The 19214-nt window shown below is 38.5% G+C and overlaps 3 protein-coding genes across 4 annotated transcripts; all 3 read right to left on the bottom strand.

Annotated features, from left to right (window-relative positions):
- Positions 1-1152: 1152 nt before the first annotated feature.
- LOC122008055 (type IV inositol polyphosphate 5-phosphatase 9-like) lies at positions 1153-3613 on the bottom strand. The gene is made up of 8 exons (XM_042563637.1): positions 3567-3613; positions 2945-3446; positions 2753-2860; positions 2320-2650; positions 2043-2233; positions 1853-1961; positions 1608-1759; positions 1153-1520 (listed from the first exon to the last, which is right to left on the bottom strand). Exons 2-8 carry the CDS (start codon positions 2983-2985, stop codon positions 1385-1387), a joined length of 1068 nt encoding a protein of 355 aa, XP_042419571.1. The 5' UTR covers positions 2986-3446; positions 3567-3613; the 3' UTR covers positions 1153-1384.
- A 212-nt stretch (positions 3614-3825) lies between these two features.
- Positions 3826-8735, bottom strand: LOC122008053 (glucan endo-1,3-beta-glucosidase 3-like). Of its 2 annotated transcripts, none has more exons than XM_042563635.1 (4): positions 8520-8735; positions 6433-7689; positions 4565-4592; positions 3826-4403 (listed from the first exon to the last, which is right to left on the bottom strand). In XM_042563635.1, the coding sequence occupies exons 1-4, from the start codon at positions 8584-8586 to the stop codon at positions 4250-4252; spliced, it is 1506 nt and encodes a 501-aa protein (XP_042419569.1). In that variant the 5' UTR covers positions 8587-8735; the 3' UTR covers positions 3826-4249. The 2 variants fall into 2 exon arrangements, with proteins under 2 accessions (XP_042419569.1, XP_042419570.1); XM_042563636.1 differs by lacking the exon at positions 8520-8735 and adding an exon at positions 7980-8097.
- A 731-nt stretch (positions 8736-9466) lies between these two features.
- On the bottom strand, positions 9467-17043 carry LOC122008052 (T-complex protein 1 subunit eta-like). Its single transcript, XM_042563634.1, has 14 exons — positions 16902-17043; positions 16544-16804; positions 16033-16158; positions 15759-15962; positions 14416-14585; positions 14198-14333; positions 14004-14120; positions 13757-13876; positions 13419-13517; positions 13247-13336; positions 11355-11436; positions 11184-11272; positions 11024-11098; positions 9467-9760 (listed from the first exon to the last, which is right to left on the bottom strand). Exons 1-14 carry the CDS (start codon positions 16914-16916, stop codon positions 9656-9658), a joined length of 1689 nt encoding a protein of 562 aa, XP_042419568.1. The 5' UTR covers positions 16917-17043; the 3' UTR covers positions 9467-9655.
- Between the last annotated feature and the right edge of the window lie 2171 nt (positions 17044-19214).

Below are 19214 nucleotides of genomic sequence, written 5' to 3'. Positions count from 1 at the left end.
AAGATAATTTTATAATTTTATATATTTTATTTTCATTATCTTCCTTTTGTTTTTATGCAAATAAGATGACACGTCACATATGTTATCTCGTCCTCACATAAAAGGTACATACAAATTTTACCTCCCCTTTGTTTTTTTTTCTCCATGTCCTTACGTTTCCCTTTTTTTTCATGAAACTTTCCTCACCACCATCAAACAGAAGCTTAGTTTAAAAAATATATATGATATTTAAATTTGATTCCAAATTTAAAAATATAAATGATTTAAATTATTTGGATGGATAATATATTATGAATTATTATGGTTTTAAATTTGGTTTGAAAAAATTATCAAATATATTTTTATATTCTAAGTAAAGACCCGATCAGAAGGATACGTGCGATCGTGATGTTTTGGAATTAGTATTAGGATAAGATTTGTTATTAAAAAGGCATGATTTAATTTTTGACAGACGTACTCCTGTCTAGAAAAGTTATTCAGTTAAGGTTGAAATAAGTCTTCATAATTTATCTTCTTTTAAAATATATGAAACCACTATGAAGATATTGGATCTTTTGAATCACACTTTTAATTCAGAGGATGAACTAATTCATTTATAGATGAGGTTTTATGGACTTATCTCTATAACAGGTGAGATCTATAGAATCTCATCTATAAATAACTTCTGATCTAGGAGCAGATCAAGGGTCGATCGGTCGAGGATCCCACCTGATTACGAAGAGACCACTGAACTGAGGATTTTATCTTTTGCACCTGGGATGTTTTCCCAGAGCTGAATTATTTGGTCGACTATCTCAACATAAAATGTTATTTATTGACTTCCCTCAAGTCGGAGAAGGTCGATCTAGACATTCAAGATCGACTTACAAAAGATTATCCACTCTTGCATGTTGGATATGGTCCGCGTAAATAAAATAAATAAATGGTGCTTGAATTTGACCTCCAACCTGTTCTCCATCTCAAATTTTGCTCTCGCAAGGTCTTGATCGCACCGTGAAGTTGGAGACAGCTACTGAACAGCTACAGATCATCAATCGTGTGGGGAGATATTTGATAGATAGATAAGAAAGGACATGAAAATGAGGACAGGAATGATATTGTCAGGCCAAGTTCCAGTCTGCACTTCACTCCGAGGGAAACATTCCAAAGGAATTGGAAGAAACTTGTTATCATTTTTTTTTTTTGTTAATTCACATTCCTAACTCTTGCTACAATGAATATTATTATTATTCGGGGAAGAAATAAAAATAATAAGATTGTCATCATTATTCTTTCGATACTATTTTCTATATTTACAGAAAGTCCTTTACATAAGAATTTCCAGTTTGTTTCTATCAGCTAAATCCTCTATGCTTCCTCCTCAAAATGTGGATGGATGCTTGTTCTAGCTAGAGCTCTTCGGCACATCAACATCGACAGCGAAGATTCCCCGCACCGGGCGATGATCAGACAGTCTCAACTCGCAGCGATCGTATCGTTCTTGGTTTATCCCCTCGCCGCGCCATAGAATTCTATCACACCTATTGAATCATTGCGAGATTATATATATATTTCAGTCTCGACTAGCTAGAACCGTGTCATGAATTGAAAACACTATTGAGACTCACCAGGCCGGGGCTCGACTCTTCCCGCTTTTTTGAGTTGGAACGCATCCGTAATATTTATCGGAGTTCAAATAATATTTGTAGGTGGGGAAGAACGTTATGGCGCCTTCTTGCCAATCTTCAAACAACTTCCCCTTGGAGAACTCCATTCTTAGCTATATATATATATATATATACACAAGTCGATTCTTTAGAAGATTTTAAGAATATATAATGTAAAATTCTAACAATACTAATAATAAAACTACCTGATCCTTCTGCAACAAAATGCTCCAACGATTTTGCTCCATTAAGGATCTCGTGGAGGCATTAGGCAAGGAGATTCGATAGTTCAAGTCACCAAACAAGAACACTCGGCTACGGAGAAATTGAAGTTAGATTTGAATTGTAATCAAAAACACTGGAACAGAAAAAAAAAAAATTGGATTTTTCCCTTACTCATGATCAGTAATCTTCTGTGGCAAGTCGAGAGGAGGAGGAGGAGAGGAGGGGAAGGTGGTCCTCGAGAGGATCTCCATGGCGTTCGTGTTCCTCTTCACCTCGTCCCCTTCTTTGCCTCCCGAGGCGAAGTGGCAGCAAGCGAAGCAGAAACTCGTCTCGTGCAGCAAGAATCTAATCGAGACCGATCCCTGAAATGCAAAGGCAGGCATCCAATTTCAGGAAGAGTAAGTTCGTGCCATCTCAAACAATGGATAGCAGAATTGGCTAAGCGAACCTTGTTTCCGAGGCATCCCATGACTCCGCAGCCGACGCAGGCAATGCTCCGGTGACTAATGCATCGCCGGAGGTCACTTCTCGCCCACACCGACACGAGAATCCCTACCATCTGCTTGCTCGCCACACACTCGAATTCTTGTGCGTGGCCGCCTTCTTTTTCTTCTTCTTCTTCTTCCTTCATTGGGTGCACCTTTTGCTTCCCTTCATGTAGCTTGGACGATGGGAGCTTGTTCAGTGACTTCCTTATGAGCGAGCTCCACCTCTCGAGGACCCTCCTGTTCTTCGGGCCCAACACGTTCCTCGCATTAAGTGGCACGACCTCTTGAAATCTTCTTCCGAAAGAAAATCGAAATTTTTACTTTTTTGCAAGAGATCAACAGAGAGATGTACTAGCTGAAGATCTACTAAACTGATGATGCATGAATGAATACCCGAGAATATAGATGTCATAGTGGCCGTTCTTGATGTCCAGCCATTCCTCTAACTCGGCATCGTCTGATGGGAGCAGACCTCCGACATTCCAAGTGCTGACGAACAATCTACATGAAGATGATGGGCGTTAAGGGAGATCGATATGGATCGAATTCCCAGAACAAAAATGTAAATTGAAACATAATATTTACCTGTAGGTTCTCTTTAGGCTGATCGAGGAACTGCCTTCCATGATCTCGAGTCCACTGTATATGAGAAGAGGGAGGAAGCTTTGCCACTCACAGGACAGAAGACGAGGAAGAGGAACGAGAGATTTATAGACGAAAAGAGTAAAATGGAAAACAAAATAACTCCTCTGAATTTCATAATTTTAAATTCACTCTTTTTTGGATTGTAAAAAAGAAAATGGAAAACAGGCAGAACCTTCAGTGAGCGAGAATAGTTTAAGATTGGGATGAGGCTGTTTTGAAAGGGAGTCTGGGACAGGGACAGCATGTTCCAACTTGAATGGTGGATTCTTTATCATGAAGAAGTGCTTCTTCAAAATCCTTTTCTTTTCTTGTTGCCTTGCTCATAAATGGCCAGTTGATGGTTGAGGAAAGTGAGAGGTTGCGATCGATATAGCCATTTAATGAACCTTTAGGAAGTCTTGAAAATATCATATTTGGTCCCCTTAGAACACGTTCATCATCTCTGACAAATATAAAGCGGAAGAATGGATGCTCATAAAGGTGAAAGAAACCAGTGCAAGTTGAATAAAGATGGGCAGCATGCGATGCAGATGATGAAGAATAGTGTTAAAAGAACAGGAACCTTTCTGTTCATTGGGTATCTAGTGCTATTGCTCTGATCCAGCAAACAACATCAAAGAGAAAAGGTACGGCTGAAGACGAACAGATAAATTTATAAACTCAAGCCAAAATTAAATTCGAACAACTAGTAAAATAATGATTACAGGCGTTAGATGTGATCTGACAAAGATCCAGGTTGGTGTTATCTGTTGCATTTAAAAATTTAACTAGATAACGTTTTCCATATCTCAGCTTGGTTGTTTCCCAGCCGACCTCTTTCACTCGTGACATCATTCATATCTTTTACTTGCCCTTTCTTTAACACTTCCTGCCTGCCTCTTGCTGTACATCCTAAAATACAAATATCCTGGAAACCGCTGCAAAAGCCCATAGAAATCTTACATAAAAGTCTATTGGGTTAGTAACCAAGTCTCTTCAGCCATCATGTTTTTGATGTAAGAAATCTAATTGAACTTGTCTTTGCCTCTGCCGACAGGGAAGAACACAATGGGCTTTTATACAAAAGAGTTGCACCGATACAATAAAACAATAGGAAAAGGGGGATTGGGAGGAAAAGCAACAATGACAAATTTGGATGTGAAATGCAAATAATTCCTTGTAAGGTTACTCGAAGCTTGTCCATCAACCATTCCCCGGCAATCAATCAAGAACTCAATTTAGATCAATGAGTTTCTGTGATTCAGCCTATAAAAAGAGCAGACTCGACACTAGAGCTTGGACGATATGAATGATGACTTTGGCATGATAGAAACGATATGCGGCGTCGGATGTAGCCGAGGTTGAGTTGGAGGAAGGAGCCAGTGATGTGCCATTCAGAATTGTGCTGTTCCGACCACCGCTGCAAGGAATAAGAAGGTTCAATTGCTTTAGATTGAACAAACATGACTTTGGCATGTTTAAGGCTTTAGGTGTCAATTTATTTGACGTTAAATATTTGTCTAGCTTTATCTTTGCCTAATAATACTTTTAAAAATTTTCAAAAAACCACTAATAACATACCTTCCAGAGAATAAACAAGAATCATGGCCTGAAATGGAAAAAAAACAGAGATGTTAGAAATGCAGCTGAAATGATACCAACTAAAGCAAGTGCTATGAAATAAACTTACCAAGCTAAAAAAACACTCATTTTAATTTTTAACCAAAAACTCTGCAGCTACTTTCATTTTGACCTTCTCCGTCCCTTATTAGTGGTGAATGGCAAGAACGAATAGATTGCATTTGTAACAGTAAAAGAGGGAACAGGGCATAATGGGAACAAGAAATAAATGGCATTATGGAAAACACGGTGGTCAGTGAAATCAAAACTAACATTTATTTAATAGTAAACTCAATATTTTTTACAAAAATATAAGAGGTGTTTAGTTAAATCTTAATAAATTGATATTTTGATTTCTAAATTATTTTTTCCCATAAAAATATAATATATTGAGCTCCGATTCAATTTAAAAATGGACACAGCCAAATGTCACCAATTTATTTTGCAAAAGATCTTCGCCAAAATGACTTTGTTGCAGTATTGAAGTTCTTACTAATTCGTTGGGTTATAGTAAAAAATTAGGCAAGATGGCCCAGAAGACATCATTTAGTTATATCAAAAATATTTTTCCTACAATCTTATTTTACATATTTTTTTAAAAAAAAAACACAACTATTTGGCCAATCCCACTAAAACTACCATACATAATTTTTATAAATGCTATAGTAAGGCAATTATCTGGTGCCACTTGTCACAATATAGTTTGACTCGGCAAAATACACTATCCTATCCTAGGATTTTAGACACGTATTTTGCTAAAAGACTAATTGCATGCTAAGTATCACCTACAGTACTCGCATCATGAAAAAAAATTGACAAATCTGGTTAACCTTATTGATTAATTTTGAGAGTGACCGATCTAATCCTATAAAATTTTTCTATCGGCCATCAAAATAAATCGGGAAACACATGTGATGGGCAACCCAGAAGGCCAACGTCCTTCTATTACGTGCTCCATTTAAAGGAAAAATTACTACAAATATGTCATAGCTAGGAATTGAACCATAAATACTTGGATGACAATCAATTGGGGGGGGGGGGGGGTTATTTGGAGAGGATATTTCATCAAATATGCCTAAACTTCAAATCTTCACTACCGGAAAGGGATAGAGATTGGGATATTAGAAATCATCAAATTTGTAAAATATTTAATGGGTGAAGCCTATAAATATTTTTGATTTGTGAAATTTTTAATTATAAAATTTAAGATAGTTGAGGAGTGAGATATTTGATTAATGAAGTGGACATGAGGTTCACAAATATTTGGAAGAAATATTTCCTGCCGATGCTCTAATACCATGTTAAAAACCTAAATAACACTCAATCCAACACAAATGAGACTGATGGTCGAACTTAATCCATAGTGCTTGATAGGGTATCCCTTAATATTTAAGCATATTATAATAATTTCATCTCTTTTTTCCTTTACTTCAGGAAAATGATTAGACTCTTCTTTTCTCTCTCTCTCTCTCTCTCTCTCTTTTTTTCCTTAGACAACTCGTCATTCTATGCTTCCAAGGAACCCAACATGGCAACACTAGGAAATATTTCTCTTTTTTCCTAATGGATTTATTTTATCCTCTTCTTTCTATAGTTGCCCTGAACCTTAAAACCCTGTCACCTCTATCATTAAAAAATTAAGATTAAGATAAAATTCTTCCTTAACACTCTAAATGCGTTGTCAAAATTATTTCAAGAAACAAGTATATCCTCCAAATTCTGAAAAATTAATGTCTAAATTTCAGGGTATTAGACAAATTAAAGAGCCAATTCATCAAGCAAATACGAAGAAGGTAAATGGAGAATAGAAAAGATGTTGTGCAGCTTACTTGGATCTGTTGTAGTGATGGCAGCAACCCCGCTGAAGTAGCAACTCCCGGCTACCATCCCCATCCCGTGGTAGTACTCATTAAATGCATAAGAAGCGTGCCCATCCACTGTATCAGGATCATAGCAGGAGTTCCCTTGGACCAAGTCCGAGCAATCTACCTTTCCAGGCCCGCACGCCCAGTCGAGCGCCGCCTGCAGCAGCTTCGTGTCCGCACCTTCCCTCGCCACGCAAAAAGTCTGGTTCGTAGTATCGTTCGCCAGCAGCACCCCGGACCCCGCCAGATGCAGATTGTACACCGGCACGCCAGTGGCGTCAAACAGCCCCCAGAACTTCTCCGACGTCACCCCCGGACGAAGATCCTCGTCGTAGAGCTCGTAGATGTAGGTAGGCACCGAAATCCCCGGGTGTTTGGGCGTGCCAGTGCTGTTCAGCACATGGCGGATGAGGTTGCTGTTGAAGGTGTCGGCATTGTCTACGGTGGCGTCGGGCTCCGTGGTCGGGTCGCCTTTATGCGGCCAACCAGACTCCATAACGACCACCGGCATATTTGTCATGTTGAGGTAGGCCATGGCGAAGTAGGCGGCGTCAACCACCGCGTCGAACAAATTGGTGTAGTGTAGAAGAGTATTGGCGTCGACAGCCTCCTTGTTCGGCGGGAGCGGGCGGAAGAGTGCATAGTCCAAAGGAATGATCCCATTGGACTGCAGATAGTCGTAATAAGGGTAGACGTTGAGCATGAGGTAGGAGCCAGTGGACCGGAGGAACTTGAGCATGGGAACGATTACGGGCTCAAGAGTGCGGTTGAAGAATGCCTGAGATGGAGGGAATGAGTCGAGGATGATGGAGGAAGAATGCGGAGTAGAAACCTTGATGGCGCCGTCGAGATTGGCGGCGACGAGGGCAGAGTGGATATAGCGGAGTGCGGGGACAAGGAGGGGAGCAGCATTGGGGAGGGCGGTCAGAACCTCGGAGCCGACGGAGACAGCAGTGATATTGACAGCGGGGACGTGAGCAACGACATTGCGCGCGACCCAGTTGGCGGCGGTTGCGTTCGACTGACCCACAGCTAGGAGCTGCTCGTTGGGAACAGAGACGACGACGCTGATGCCTGTATTAGCCAGGGCTGCCAGCATCGCCGGATCGGCGTCGTAGAGGCGGACGTGCCGGATCTGCTGCGACTTCAAAAGCGCCGCCACCATCGTCGGTGACGGCATGTTCGACACCGCCGTCCCGACGTTCACGCCGATGTACGGACCTGGCGGGCAAAGTGCAGATTAGTGAACAAAGCGAATCTGTTCTATATTGCGCATCTCTCAACGGCCATGCCTGGATTGGACTCAGGCGGCCCATAGGCCCGTGAAATATTTTTAAAAAAATAAACTGTAAAAAAATTAAAAATATTCTACTAAATATTAGTAATATATTTATAATAAATGACTATAAGACTTAAGACTTTTTAGAACTGAAAATAATATTTTATTTATAAGGTTAAAGTTTGTAAGTTCCCAACAAAATCGAGACCATTTGACTAGAAACGATGCAGACCATTTGGGCCGGTGCCTAGCCCAGGTACGGCCGTTAGCAGCTCTGCAAGCAGCAGGGCCAGCAGCTGCCAGTGAAACGAGAAACAAGGCGGTACAGGTCCCACGTGCCTATAAAAAAATTAATTTCTTTTTAAAAAAAAATGAAAACGGCTAAAATTTTTCGATAGGAATGAGTGAGTGACATGCAGAAGAAGCGGCAGCAAAAAAAAAAAAAAAAAATCGATAAATATTTTAAGAAAAGAAATGGAAAAAACGCACCGACGAAATATAAAAAACTCTTGACGGGTACCGTATTTATAGAACAAATCCAAAGTAGAGAATATTAACAATCACTATTGTGTTTTTTTAAAACTAGTTTTTAAGGGGAAACAGCCGCAAAACGTACGCTACTCCACTGTGGCCAACAAGAGTTAGGTCAAATCGAACCATTCATCTGAGAATGTGAAAGTAGAAGAGCAGAACGATCGAGCAAAGAGGAGAGTTGAAAAGTTCAACCAGCCTAGAGAGCACCCTGATCGAATAGTACGGAAGACCGACTCACCTTCGTCGGCGAGGACAGGAACGAGGGTGAGGAAGATGAGCAGAAGACGCAGTGTCGACGATTTCATCCCTTCTCACTTACCGATCGTTCGAATATGGAGGAGGAATCCGGTGGCTGGCCGGAGAAAGGATAGATCTGGAGGAGAGAGCAGGAGGACGAAAGAAAGAAGAAGTGGAGTGGTGTGAAGTGAAAGGGGCGTGGGAGGCGACCAACGGCCGGGGGAAGGGAATAATGGAAATGCGTGGCCTTTTATAGAAAGGCGAGGAGGGTGGGGCCCGGATTCAGTGCTCCCTGATTGCGTCGTACGATGGAGTCGATCCTACGGCCAGGGACGCTTGATTGAAAATAAAGAAGAGAAAGGATGAGTCGACCAGGGTCATGTTTTAGGGGTGACGTGGCGGCAACGGTCATATTTGGAGCAGTATCGGCAGCACAGCTTTTGGCGGTGTCGTTTTCTCCTGTTCACAACCTTTGTTGGGTTGCCCGAGACGCAGCGCAGAGTCGTTGGTTTGCCGTATTACGAGCCTTAACTTCTGATCTCCTCCCATCGCTAGGCAAGATCCATCGGTCAGTGATCACGCTGACAAAACTGGAGCGCGGATCACGAAGCGGTTGCACAAATCCCGAGGAAACTTGGATAAATGTCCAACGCCAGAGATCGAAAAAAAACACAATTCTTCTCTTACTGCGATTGGTTTAACCCGGCTGGACACCCCGGGGATTGGATAAGTGGCGTGGGCTCCATTTATAACCGTTGTTTATTAGGTACTAGAACAAAACTCGTGCTTTGCACGGGGGGTTATAAAACCCGTTCGAAATGTCTTTTTTCTATACACACTGTAAATTAAGACGTTCTGTAAATTAAGCATGCGATAAAACGCTCCACCTGTTTAATCTCCATTGCTAACTCTAAATCTACATCCAATGTTTTGACACAAGATCAAAGGTTCACACTAACAAACTCAAATAAATTCATTGATAACGATATTACAAATCACCACTACCAAAACAACAGAGGGGGCATTGCAATTCAAGCAGGTTCAGATAAACCAAAATTATCATGAATCGTTCATAAAATTAAGAGGTTGTGGGGTGGAAAAGGATGATGAAGTTAAAACAAGTGGCTACTCTGGAACTCACCGTCTCCTCATGCCTCTTCCGCCACGGCCACGAAAAGCTGCTCCACCACGACCACGCCCAGCCATTGCACTTGCAGCAGCTTCACCTTGAGCACTCTCTGACTGATAATCACAGTTGAAAAGCAAACCAATAAGGAAAATAACAAGAGTCCGAATCCACTTTACTATATATTATTAATGCAAATTGATACCGTGAGAAAATAGCATGGAAGGCTAAATATAATTTCCATAAAATTCATATGACTAAATTGTAAATATAAAAGTATAAGAGAGAAAAGGCAAACAATCCCTGCAATACTGCTGCTCTGAAATTATATCGGGGAGGGTTTAGCAGAGCATCAAATCGTTAGCATCAACAATCTATGCTGAACTTAAAAAAAAATATATGACACGGATGTTTAGCACGCAGATGACTCTCCAGAGGTGTCTCAAATAACAACCTTGAAGATATCGTCGTGGTTACAGAAGTATATTTCATCTATTTATGTTCCCCAAATATTTGGTTTATGACTAAATAATGCATGTGTGATGATGTTATTGTTAGATTAAATAGGACTAAACATATCTTATATTTTGCTATGAAATAGTGGAATAATACGGATATTACATGCTGACAGTGCTATTGGATGCTCTAAATAGGACGACCGTATCTTATAAATTGCTAGGCGATACTAGAGAATAATATGGATATTACATGCTAGTGTTATTGAATGCTCTAAAGACAAAAGTGCAATTGTCATTAAATTATAGGGAGAGGCTATAACAAAAACCATGTAAGAGTGAACCGGGTAAAAAAAATTGAAGACATAATCTACGTTAGCAATACTAGAAAGTATAATCATTAGAGATCAGCAAGTTGTTAGCTGACAACCATTTAAAACAAAAACAAACATGTAGATATTGCCGCTTGATACGGTTGTCACTGAGGAATATCTTACAGCAATTTATTTAGCTCGTGCAGAAGAACATTGGACATGGTGAATCTACTGAGAAAAGAAAGATTCAAAATAAAAAAGCAAACTTGAGAATTTAATTAAAAACAAAAAATGTGATTTGGGACTACTTAGTTTGACTAGTAATGCTCCAATATACAAGCATAAAATCTGGGAGGAAAAATTCTATTAGTCCAGAGCAGTTGGAACATCACTACAAATTACTCTTTTTATTGCAAAATCATATTAAGATAGTAAGACCCGGCACAAAAAAAAACAATAATAATAATTACAAGAACTCAGGAACTTAATTAAGAAGTTTATTCCATCAGACCAAAGCAGATGCTGCAAACTAACTATACTAGAACCTCAAGCGAAACATGAAATGGATTTTTTTAAAAAAAAAACTGTTTTATGATAAATAAAATTGTACCTTGGGATTTTTAACTGTCTCATCCACACTTAAGATAAGACAACAAGCTTCAGTTGCAGCATTTATAGCATTGATCTGCAATTCATATCTTGAGTCAATATAAACACCAATATCCACCAAATAATTTGGACACGAGCAAAGTTTTAAAAATTAATATTACTTTCACAACTGCAGGCTCCCATACAAAGTTAGCAAAAGAATCTGCAATTCCACCAGTATTAATGTCCACACCATAATTTGCACCTTCCCCTGTTATAGTCATGACTTTCAACACATGTTACAGGGGAAAAAAAAGGAAATCAAATGCTCTCATTTACAGGAGGAAGCTAACCAGATGCATGCTTCTGTCTTAGTTTGTTCAGTACGTCTGTAGAATCAAATCCAGCATTGTCACAAAGTTGACGTGGAATGATCTGTAGATTTAAAAAAAAAAAATCCAAAATTGGCCATTAAAATATAGCCAACCTACTGAATAGACAGCTCATATTCATAAAAGATCCATTCTTTAAGATTGCTTAGGCCACAATTCTACCCTTTTGAAAGATGAACACCAGATAAGTAACCAATTTGTTTTTGATTATTCAAATCAAGAAGTAAAAACAACAATCATTCTCTCAAAATTTCCTAACGAGAACTCCTTATAATACCTTAAATCCTCCCACACTATCAAATTTCATTCTAAGTATAGTTTGGATTGTCAACGTTCTTAATGGAGGCGAAGATAAAGGAATGGAATATAGCCTCACATTGCAACGTGGCCTTCTTAAGCATATTTAAATATCAAGAAATTGCCCACCTGTGTGCCTTGACATTTTTTATTTGGATTGGTCTCAAGTATTACCATGAAGTTGAGTCTCTCCCCTCTAGCGATGATAGACCTTAGAGGAAATGTTAAAAGGCATGTCAAAGGTTGAACCTCCACCCTTTAGTCTCACATTGCTGGGTGAGGCTTTTAAGCATGCCAACATATCAAAGATCACCCAACTTCTTGAGCTTTAACACATATTATCACTTCAAAAATTTCTTTCAGCTCATAAGAACAATGACATTCCCACTATTTAGCGTTCAGATTAATCAATGAATTATTCTCTTCGATTTTCAAATCCAAGACAAGACATAAAATAATTATTTCATCAATTTGTAAATCCAAGACAAGAGAAGAAAATGTATTTACTGTGATGTGTACACTGTTCACTTAAATGGTATTCCATTTGTTACAATTTTCGATAGTAAGTATCAAAATTGATTTGATTTTATTGACTTAAAAAGGTCTGATAGAGCCATTAGACAATTATTGTTGATGAGTTTAGAAAAGAAAATCAAATAATTATATCGCTGTAATGAAGGATAGGTAAAAAAAGAGACTAACTAGTGTTAGAGCTACGAAGGGAGTAAAAATTTATATTATTTTCTTCTATAGGCTCTAATCAGAATTAAGAGGGGATGCTGCACCTACACACAAGTTAACGCTCTACCCCATTTCAAATGTTGCCAAAAATTGGATTTATATTGCAGGTTTCCATGGTTTCTTCTGTCAACTGATTATGTATATAAGTGAATAATGTACATCTTTCATGAGTTTATTTCTTAGACAAAAAAGTCAAAATAAAGAATTGAAACCACTGTTTCCAAGGAGAAGCTAAACCTGTAAGATAACATGCTATTTTTGGTTGACCTATAAGAATTCTAAATTCACAACAGCAGAAACTACATCTGTTCCTCGTGTCTTCATGGTGGAAAAGAAACAAAGCAAACAGACATGCATTTTTATGTCAAGAACACATGGCAAATGCGTTCATGACAATTACATGGTACTAAAGTCTATGCCCTGTAGCTCCTATAGCAAAGAGGCATTTTGACAAATAAAATTTAAATAGCATTACCTTGTTAAAAAAAATAGTGAAGAAAGGCACTACAGCCAAAATAAAAGGAAATGCAAAAGCATGATTACCATTGTCCTCAAACATCATTGTGATATTGTAAAATATTCAACAGAAAGATAGAAAGCATGATGTTCAAAACATAAAGGAAACAGATACCAAGATACAAAATGTAAGCCTACATACCTTGTCTAATTGTTCAGAGTTTTAATAAAAGGATAAGAAGTAATTCGAATAAAATCAGAAATTTACAACTATTGAAAGCATGCGATAGATAGATAGATAGAAGCGCAAATACCATCAAGGATTTAAATGAATGGGAAATAAGTACATAGTCATCTACCTCAAGAGCTTTGGCATATGAATTGATAAACAGCTGTGACTTCCCAGCTATTGTACGGGCATGCACCCTTAAATATCGGCTTAGTTCCATCTGCCAGTAACAGCAGAAAAAAAAAATTACAATATAGAACAAGCAAGAGAAGAAATAACAAAGGTTAATTATAGAAAATTACATCAATAGCACCACCACCAGGCACAATGGTAGAGTTCTTTAAAGCTCTCCTGACTATCATAATGGCATCATGAAGGCTCCTTTCTGCTTCTTCAATGAACTGAACAGGATACAGAAGCAGTTTTCATTATCAGCAAAAACAACAAAATTTCACATTAGAATAACAACAACAATAATAAGTCATGACTTCTGAATATTTTGGGTTGGATATATGGATCTTAGACCACATTCATCATTGACTCTATGTAACGCTACATGGATCTTTTCAAGCCACTGAACCCTATAGACAAATTATTCCATTATAATTTTGTTAAACACAAGCCTTTTTGAGCAACGAACCTGATCTGCACCACCTCTGAGAACAATGGTTGCAGTCTGACCAGAAGGGCAACCATTAAAAATGTTAAACCGTTCATTTCCAACTTGTCTTTCTTCAAATAATTCACAGGACCCAAGTACCTTTTGACAGAAAGACAATGAGCAATATGAAATGATACCGAACCAAAATCTTATATTCAACAATCAAATAGGCAGATAAGAATAAGCTAGGTATAACATATCAGAATGGAGTAAGCACGAGCTAGACCTCATCAATGCAATTGTTCACAGAGGTCTGAACAGTTCCACCTGTTGCAGCAGCAACACGCTGTAAATCTTCCTCCGTGACACGACCAGCACAGAAAATATCCCGATCAGCAAAATACTGCTCAGAGGCCAATTGTTATGCTCCAAAAAAGCAATTAAATGATTAATGTAATAACTCACAACTGAATAAATTACCTGAGTCGCAAGATCACCAATTGCTAATCTAGATAGAACAATTTTTGCTCCACTTTTAACACACTTATATAGCTTGTCGTATATGATATTCCATTCAGCATCAACAATTGACTGATATTGTGAAGGGTCAGACAGCCTATGTAAGAACCAGAAAGCATAATTATAATGCTTGTGTATGAATATGAAATATGACTGAAGTAACAGCAAGCCTAGTGGACCTGATTTCTGCATTTTCTTTCTCTGACTTCAACTCCAACTCAATGTTCAGTAAAAGAATCTTGGGATTTAAAAATTTCTTTGGCTGCTGCTCAAAACCAGCATAAGAGAATGTCTTTTTAAAAGCAACACCATTAACAAGAAATGAGTCTCTCATGTTGCCTCCAGGGACCTACAGAGTAAGTAACTGAAATTTTAAATGCTGAAATTCCTCCAGAAAGCTAGATAGTCTCTCTAGTATAACTCAGACTGAAAAAGGTCCATCTAAAAAAGTTAAACTGGTTTAGGGTAGTATGATATATAGTGTTTTTCAAGGCATTATGAGCAACTAGATAGTACCAGCCCCAGAACAAAGGGCAGTCGCACATCTAAGAACAGCGAGGCTCCTGTTCTTATAATAACATCAAGAATTGTATGTGCATGACAAATTAAACTGGTATTGCCTAACTAGGTATTTCCACCGTTATGCCCAGCACCATATCACCTAGGTCCATCTAGTAAAAATACATGATATATAGTCTAGAAGAAGAAGTACCAGAACTAAAACTCACAGTTGAATACAGTTGAAAAATTAGCACGAAGCATTTAAAAGCATACTATTGAAAATCATAATTAGATGAAGAAATGCAAGACTCATTACAGCTTGAAACTTTTTTACTAGGATTAACCGGTCTAAACCGCTTGCCAATATATACCAGGCTTCCCAAAGATGAATAAAAGACAGGCAAGCAATACAGTAAGCCTTGATGATCCTGCCATCAAACTATGGAAGAATCAAAGTACAGAATTTATACTCCATCATATCCCTCCGTAAGACTGTTGGAGGAACTAGAGGGGCAACCTAAACAAGGATATTTAGTCTCTAATGTCAAATAGCTGGAGGATTAAAACTATATGATATACTCAGCAACTCAAAGGTCATAAAAATATGCTAGATAAGTTATAAAATCCAAAAGTGCAAATGAGATTTTATAAACTAAAAAGACATGGTTTAATACTGCTTAAGGTTATGCATAGGAATAATAAACTGGTTTATTATGACTTTTAGCAACTGAAGTAACAAATACATGAAGTAAATAGCAATATGTTCCTTGTCAAGGGAGAATTAATTGTTCACACTGAGAATGGATTGACTGAACAAAATTTTCAGTGTTATATTCCTTGAAATGGGGAAATAGTTTCTTCATTTTGAAAATGGTGAATATATATAGATAATGTCACATCACAAAAAGGAGTAGTCAAGGAATATTGCTGAAGTGATTTTGATACCCACCATAAAGCATGAAAACTAAATCCAAAATCCAAACCTTGAACTAGTTGACAAAACTAAGAATGTGAGCATGACCTTCTTTATCCCGATCAAATTAAGCCTATCATCAATGCCAATTGCAAGGACAGCATCCACAACCATGTTTGCAAAAAACTCCTTCTCACCGCCAATTAACTTTGAAGAAAGGGTTGTAGCTGCACATTTCGCCAGCAAGGATTTCTTCTCTTCAAGACTTTTTCCCTCTATGCTCACAGCAAGATCTTTGATTTTGTTGATGGCCTAGAAAATATGACATGCAATTTTTAGCAATTGAGTTTTGCATCCAATTGCAAAAAAGGTTTATTCTTACCAACAATGATGCAGTCCGGTAACTTCGAATAAGATTTTGGGGATGAACTCCATCTTCAATAAAAGGTTTTGCCTCCTTCAGGAACTCACCAGCCAAAAGCACCACTGTTGTTGTTCCATCACCAACCTGAACCAGGATATGCAGGATTTTTTAGACACTCAGACACAATAAAGCTGGTAGCCAAATTATGTGAATATATTGACTTCTTTCACAATACACGAAATGGCATTGGAACATAGTGTTGTGGATATATAGTGTTTGTTCTGTACAAAATGTACTTTCTCCCATAAGATAATTATAATAGGAGACTTATCACTATCTAATGTATCTGACCCAATTGATCAAATCTCCAGATAGTTAAATTGTTCATCCGATGCTACTGGAACAACAATTTGAAGCCAACTGTTAACATTGAAGTCAAAAAATCTAGCATCCATCACGAGAATCCATCAAAGATAGCGCCTTTTCATGCGCTTCCATTCCACAACCGATCCAGGAGGAAGTTACTTACCTCAGAGTCCTGAGACTTGGCGATGTCAACCAGAATCTTGGCGGCAGGATGGACAATATCAAGAAGCTTCATGATGGTGGCGCCATCATTGGAGATGGTAGTGTTCCCCTTATCATCATGGATGAGCTTGTCCATTCCTCGTGGACCCAGCGTCGTGCGAATCGAGTCGGCCACGGCCGTGCAAGCATTGATATTGCTCACTACCTGCGCCTTCCCCTGCGAGGTGTCTGTTCCTTCCTTCAACAGTATGATCTGGGGTTGCTGCAAGCATCGCAACAAGGGATCCAAGGAGTCAGCCACTAAGCTGTGAACAAACCGAGGAGAACAGAAAACAAGACAGGAGGAGAGGCGAAGTTACCAGCATCGCCGCCATCGGAGTCGCTCACGGAGGAGGAGAGAACGGAGGGACTGAGATCGGCACGAGTTAGGGCTTGGAAGCGAAAGTGGAAGGTTCGAGCGAAGGTTTAGATGCTGATTTAATTCTGAAAAGGTTTATTTATGGTGTGGCGAAGCCAGTTGAGTCCAGGTTAGAAGAGATTGGACCACTTGAAGTTGAACGTGTTTCATTATTTAAAAAAAAAAAAAAAATCCAGCCTTTTTTCGCTGCAAGATTTATAATTAACGATCATAAAGCTTTAATAAGTTGTCTAATTTTATAACTTGTCCCGTGATAAATTATTATTTTATTTTATTTTATTTTATTTTATTTATAAAAATTAAAGGGCATTTAGTGTGGTAAAAGGTGAATACGTTCATCCCAGTATCTCTGCTAACTCGTCCCAAGATCAACACGGAGAAGGTAAATCACGGATGATTACTATCTCGATTTTGTCGAGATTCGAATCTCAAATCTCATGATAACAATATCTTATGTGTTAGTCACTAGACCGTCCCGAAAGGACAACTAAAGGGCATTCAAAAATGTTATCTTTAACAAATAAATTTCACTCCAAGCCATCTTAGCAGATTATAAATTATCCCTCTTTTTACTACAATTTAAAGAACAAATTTCACTTTGTTTTTGAAAAAGGAGGTTAGAGGTATTAATACAGTGAGAAACAGTTGTCTAAAAAGCGTCCTATGGGCTGCCTAGGCGCTCGGTGGTTGATAATTACATCGAAAAAGTGTTGGTCGGTCAACCTAATTGCGGTTGGGTCACCTAAGCGGTACTGGACAGCTTTGGGCGCCGATGGTCGTCACTGGGCGTCGCATCACGGGACACGGGACACGGGACACGGGACACGTCCACAACTGTCGAACGTGTTCTCGAACGCATCCGCCACAGCCAGACCCGTCGCCAGAAGCTTCTGGCGGCACTGGAAGCTTCGCCTGAGGCTTCCAGCGGCGCCAGGGTCGCAGCTAGCGCAAGTGCGGGATGCGACGCGGACGCTATTAGTGCCGCCGGAAGTCTCCGGCGAAGCTTCTAGTGCCGCCGGAAGCTTTCGGGGATAGGTCTGGCAGCGGCAGCAACGAACGCGTCCCACGCATCGTTCAGCGTTCAGGATTTTTCTTTTTCCTTTTTTTTAAAATTTTTTAATTATTTATTTAATTAAATAATTCCTCACTTAAATAGGATAATTTCAATAGGCTTTTGTACCCCTAATTAAATTATCCCAACAAACTAAATAAAAAATATATTTAAAATTTAAATCTTTTTATAAATTTTATTAATTATTTATATTCTAATAATATTATATTTAAAATTTTAAAATTAGGATTAACTATAATTAATTATTTTATAATATTTTAGGTATAAATTAAAAAATTCTAATAAATCTTATTAATCCATATAAATCATATTTATATTCATAATTTTATATTTAAAATTTTAAAAAAATCTTAATAAATTTTATTGATTTATTTATATTCTAATAATATTATATTTAAAATTTAAAAATTCTAATAACTATTATTAATTAATTTATATTTTGATATTTTATATTTAAAATTAAAAAAATCTAATAAATCTTATTAATCCGAGGAATCCGCCTAGTGGTGCCTAATCCCCGCCTAAGCGCCTTAGGTGCTAGGCGCTGGTCTAGCGCCCGATTAACGCCTAACAAATTTTAGAACCTTGGCGAGAAAATGATATACACCTCAAAATCCTATCTTGACCAACGTGGATTCTCACATGGACATTTCCATGCTAGCACAAAAAAAGTTCATTTTTTCTCTCTACTGCATCTCTCCCAAATCTCTCCGTACTCATTTATCTCTGCCTCCTTGCCCTAAATCTCTTCACATGAAACTTTTCCGTGGCCATCGAATGCCCGACAAAATCTCTCCGCACCCATCGAACGCCCGATGAAATCTCCTTCTTCCCCCAACCCTCCCCTGTCCTAAATCTCCCCTCCTTCGTCTCTTCAAAGATATCGACGATGAAACCCTTCTCCTTCCCTAGCCCTCCCCCCTAAATCTCCCCTCCTTCGTCTCTTCGAAGAGATTTAGGGTTTACCCTCCTCCTTCCAAGCGAAGGATTCAGCCAACGAATCGAAGTATGAGGTATTTCTATAAGTGTTCGAATGGGTTACGCTAGTTTCCTTAGCTAATTTTACAAATTTTGTATTTTTTTTTTGTCCAAATCGACTTTCTTCTGTTTGGATCTTAATGTTACTCGATTTTCTTCCGTTTTGATGATTTGTGAAGCTGCTTTCACTGAAACTGTGACTCC

Source organism: Zingiber officinale, chromosome 8A, assembly GCF_018446385.1.
Source record: "Zingiber officinale cultivar Zhangliang chromosome 8A, Zo_v1.1, whole genome shotgun sequence".
NCBI classification, from domain to species: Eukaryota; Viridiplantae; Streptophyta; class Magnoliopsida; order Zingiberales; family Zingiberaceae; genus Zingiber; species Zingiber officinale.
Note: the sequence above shows the minus strand (reverse complement) of the source record. Positions and strands in the feature narration are given on the sequence as shown.

Bases quoted from the DNA above. Each gene is read 5' to 3' on its own strand.
- LOC122008052 (XM_042563634.1), bottom strand. The intron at 15,963-16,032 runs GTAAGAATAAAC...CATATTTTCTAG, and splicing joins ACCGGACTGCATCATTGTTG to GCCATCAACAAAATCAAAGA. The intron at 11,437-13,246 runs GTAGATGACTAT...TTAAATCTACAG, and splicing joins CATATGCCAAAGCTCTTGAG to ATCATTCCACGTCAACTTTG.
- LOC122008055 (XM_042563637.1), bottom strand. From the start codon at position 2,985: ATGGAAGGCAGTTCCTCGATCAGCCTAAAGAGAACCTACAG. The intron at 2,234-2,319 runs GTTCGCTTAGCC...TTTGCATTTCAG, and splicing joins TGGGATGCCTCGGAAACAAG to GGATCGGTCTCGATTAGATT. The intron at 1,521-1,607 runs GTGAGTCTCAAT...ATGATTCAATAG, and splicing joins AAGAGTCGAGCCCCGGCCTG to GTGTGATAGAATTCTATGGC.
- LOC122008053 (XM_042563635.1), bottom strand. From the start codon at position 8,586: ATGAAATCGTCGACACTGCGTCTTCTGCTCATCTTCCTCACCCTCGTT. The intron at 4,593-6,432 runs GTAAGCTGCACA...TTTCCATTTCAG, and splicing joins CATCACTACAACAGATCCAA to GCCATGATTCTTGTTTATTC. The intron at 4,404-4,564 runs GTATGTTATTAG...TATTCCTTGCAG, and splicing joins TCTTGTTTATTCTCTGGAAG to CGGTGGTCGGAACAGCACAA.